At 37.1% G+C, this 4073-nt stretch overlaps 1 protein-coding gene across 1 annotated transcript in view; it reads right to left on the reverse strand.

The window, feature by feature from the left end:
* Positions 1–2764, reverse strand: part of LOC123016075 (protein cappuccino) — a 4892-nt gene extending 2128 nt beyond the window's left edge. Inside the window, exons 1-4 of the mRNA XM_044416293.1 lie at positions 1795–2764; positions 1565–1747; positions 860–1035; positions 3–805 (exon numbers count right to left, since the gene is read on the reverse strand). Of these exons, the coding sequence (XP_044272228.1) occupies positions 3–805; positions 860–1035; positions 1565–1747; positions 1795–2509 (1877 nt within the window). The 5' untranslated portion in view covers positions 2510–2764. The remainder of the gene's footprint in view (positions 1–2; positions 806–859; positions 1036–1564; positions 1748–1794) is intronic.
* Between the last annotated feature and the right edge of the window lie 1309 nt (positions 2765–4073).

The following is a 4073-nucleotide window of genomic DNA, read 5'->3' on the forward strand; positions in this document are numbered from 1 at the left end:
CCGGCATGGGAGGCGGTGGGGGACCGCCTATTCCCGGCATGGGAGGCGGTGGGGGACCGCCTATTCCCGGCATGGGAGGCGGTGGGGGACTTGCAAGTCCCGGCAAAGAAGGTGGAAGAGGTGCCCCAATTCCTGGTGGTGGGAGCGGAGGTGGTGGAGGAATAGATGGAGTTGGTATTGGGGGTGGAGGCGGTGGGGTTTTCAACGTTGAGGGAGGTGGTGATGGAGTTTTTTCACTCAAGGGAACTTCTTTGATGCTTAGTTGGGGGGAAACTGGTGTCTGAGATTGGTTCGTGATTGTTGCTTTGTCTGTACGTTGAGTTTCTTCGGTTTGAGTCGATTGTGCTTCACTTCTGGTTTGTGCAAAACCATTTGTTTGACTTGTATTGTCTGTTTGAATTACTTTATTGAAACTACTATCACAGATTTTAAACGATTTGTTTTCTTCGACAGGAGAGCTGAAATCTTCAACCGTTTTCGCGGTCAAGTTTTGGATTTCAATCATGGTTTTGTATTTCTCTACTTCTTGTTTTAACCGATTGATTTCTTCTTCTAGTGCTAGGATTTCTACATCTCGGGCCGAATTTTTGAACTCTTGGTTGCTTCTAGGTCGTTCTTGTTCTGGTTCCCCAAATGGCAGTTCAGGGCTTTTTGGTGATGACATTACAACAGCATCGGTTATACTTGCAGTGAGGAAAGCCTCCGATGGCGATGTCGGAGGCCACGAAACCATACTAAGCCTTCCCGGTGTCTGAGGGACGGACATTGGAGTCTCAGCATGGGCCCAGTAGTACATGCAATCAGGCTGCAAAACATCAACTTCACTCATCAATAAGCAAATATTTCAGTTTCAACCAACTTTGAATATATTGTACATTGGAACATCTTTATCTGGGATTTGACGCAGAACTCCAGCCGCCAGGAGATGAGTACAAAACTGTATCGCCAGAAGTTTCAACTCTTGACCGTTGAGTAACTGAACCAAATGGTGATCTTCACTGAACTCAGACAAGTACCAATTCACCAACATATGACCTTAAACACATTTACAATTAAATACTGAAACCCTGAGTGAGGTTTTAAGGATACATGGGTTAGTGATCACGTTATTCACTGAATTTAAAAAGCATAGCCAACGAATATATTTGAAACTTCATGAATGGCCGCCTAAAAAATAACTCACCAAGAACATGCTTATGTAATGAATTAATTTAATTTACCTAACGAAAGTTACTTGCCAACACACGATACATAATAAAAGTAATAGCAAAAAATTTTGTTTATCTGGTACCATTTGATAAGATTGTAGTAATTGTTTGTACAAAAATTGCTCTAGTGACGTAACGACCAATTTAAAATAAAATGCAGTAACAAGACTCGATTTTTTAATATGGAAATTAATTAAAAGTATGTCAGCTAAACGCGCTTAATTACAGAAAATTGACTCGCCGGTGAATAATTACAACTTCCTGATTTATCAGTTAATATCATGTTTTAATTAACTGATTTTGATACTATTAATTTATCAGGAAAAGCTATCTTACCGCTAAAGATAAAAAAATACCTTCGAATTTTTCATATAGTTGAAAATCTAGTTTTTCTGGAACAAATCTTGGCTTTGTAATTTTTGTCTCAAGTTCGGGTTTATTTAAATTAAGAGAGGCAACTTTTTTTAATACTGAACCATCGGGACTTGGCTTTGTGATTTCAGCAGGAACCGACATATGTCTCTTGTATTCCACATGTCCTGAAAAAACTCATTTTTCCACCAATTTTTTCGTTTATTTATCTCACCATTTGATAAATTGCTATCAGACGTCCTTTTAACCATGTGCGCTACTTTTTGTTCGTCTCCGCTATCTCGCGATTTCCTCTTTAACGTACCACTATCACCCTCGCACTCTTCATCCTTGTTAACAACTTCGACGTTATCTGACACAAAACTGTCGTTCGGATCGCTGTCCAGACTAATTTGGCTTGTTTTGGACACTCCGAGTTTGCTCAATTTTCTTGACTTTTCCTCTTCGTGTCTGGCTCGATATTCATTCAATTTGAAGCTATTGAGAGTGAGATTGTGGAGGAACTCTTCTTGGGTAGTGCTGTTGGGGACTTCGACGTCCAGGGTGACGCTCTCCTCGCTGTAGTAGCATTGGTTCATTTCGGTGTTGAAGCCCATTGGTGTTAAAGGGTCCGTGAAGTTCGAATCGGAGCTTGAAGAGACGGCACTCGGGGGTGTTTTTGTTTTTTTCTCGACATCTTCAGTCAAGCGATTTACTTTACACCAGGAGTCAGTCACCAAGATGTTATCGGTGCTGGTTTTAGACTTTTCTTCGACCGGAAGTGATTCATCCAGTGCCGAGTCTTTAGTTTCTTCAGGGACCACTCCGGTGAATTGCGATGAGTCGACTTTGCCTTTTTTTCCCCTGATTTTCATTAAAGATTTTACTTTACCTTGGGCTTTGCCGGCTTTGGGGGCGTTTTTAGGCTCACTCGTTTGTAAATTCCCCATTTTTCTATATTATCCAAATTACAACAACTCTAAATATTTATGTTTTTAACAAAAACACAGGCGTATAATCACTCGAATTAGCGAATTAGAAAGTGGAATCACATATAAACACTGCAATTTTATAACGCRTTCCATTATTATCTCAACTTCCGGTTTTTGCTCACTATTTGTATAATTTTACTAGTATTATGGTAGATATCACATTTTTGTATACAGAACTGTCCGGTCATCTTTCTGGCTTGACAAAGAGCAGCTGCGCATGGTCGCAGCATGAAATCGATTAGAATCAAAACACTCGGGTGGATTATTATGAACTTTCCCTTTTAATTGTGTTTTAGTGGGGCCTAACTTACTATAAATACTATTTAAGTACTATTTATTTCTACGTTAGGTCATTACGGGTCATTAATATTTGTTTCGATAATTGAAGTGTGTACTTCATGTATATAAAAGAAAATTATATTTAGAATTATCACTTTGTTCTTACAAAAATACATTTTTTAATACAGATAACGTTCTAAAAAAACAACATTTCAATTAAAAGTCAAAGAACAATTTATTTTCAAAGAAAGACGTTATTTACATTGTTGATGCAAACATTCTGTTGTAATTTTTTTCCTCATTGTTGTAACTTATTTACTCGAAAAAATATTTCGTTCCTCGAGGCTGAAATTTAAACAAGAGCGAATTCCTAAGACTTACCGCTTCTAAAATGGCYATTTRCAATGCTTAGATATTCCGGSCCTAAAACCCAAATAGCGGTTTTCTGGGAAAATCGCTTTACCACCTACTGTTCACAGTAATTAACAAACTTCCCTAGTCCTTTATTATGATATTTGTTGCTTAAGTTGTTTTCTAAAGGTTAATTAATTTTATCTGGGCTATTAAGACCCTTCTAGGGTAAGAATATGCAAAARAGGCGAATATTGCTTTCACACGTGAAGATAATTTTGCTTGGAAAGCAAATAACAAATATTTATTCAGAGCAACTTTATTACATTTTTGCCTTTAGCCAGACTTTCTAAATGAGAAAATTATTTTCTATGTTGATACAAATTACTAACCCGTGGTTTACTTTGTGTATACATTTTTCCATTATATCCTTGTGGTCAAAGTTCCTCTACAAACATTTTCTACTAAAATAACAAACAWTGTTATTAAATACACTGGTTTTCACAACAAGCTTTGACRAAATGATAATTATTTCAATTTTGCATTACAAAAGATTATCATGAATTGTAAACAACTAAATTTGCAAGTCTTAAATAAACAAAAATTGTTTGCGGTTTAATAATTCAGATAATGAAAAGTAGTATACGTAAATAATATTAACAAGGAATTCTCTTCCAGCTACTTCGCTAAATTCACATTGTTGAATGACTGACTCTAGTTAACGACTGCAACTGTAAGTCTTCTTACGGTCTACAGGATGGTTTTACAAAAGCCATTCAAGCAACTAGACATTGAAGTACATACAATACCCACGTAACTTAGAGTGTAAGTTTAGATCTATAACTGATGGTAAATCTGGTAAAGTTGCGAAACATTAACATTCAGYATTGAC

The sequence above is a fragment of the Tribolium madens genome, unplaced genomic scaffold, assembly GCF_015345945.1.
Source record: "Tribolium madens isolate multiple individuals breed KSU strain unplaced genomic scaffold, Tmad_KSU_1.1 Scaffold_19;HRSCAF=116;Tcas5.2_LG9, whole genome shotgun sequence".
NCBI lineage: Eukaryota > Metazoa > Arthropoda > Insecta > Coleoptera > Tenebrionidae > Tribolium > Tribolium madens.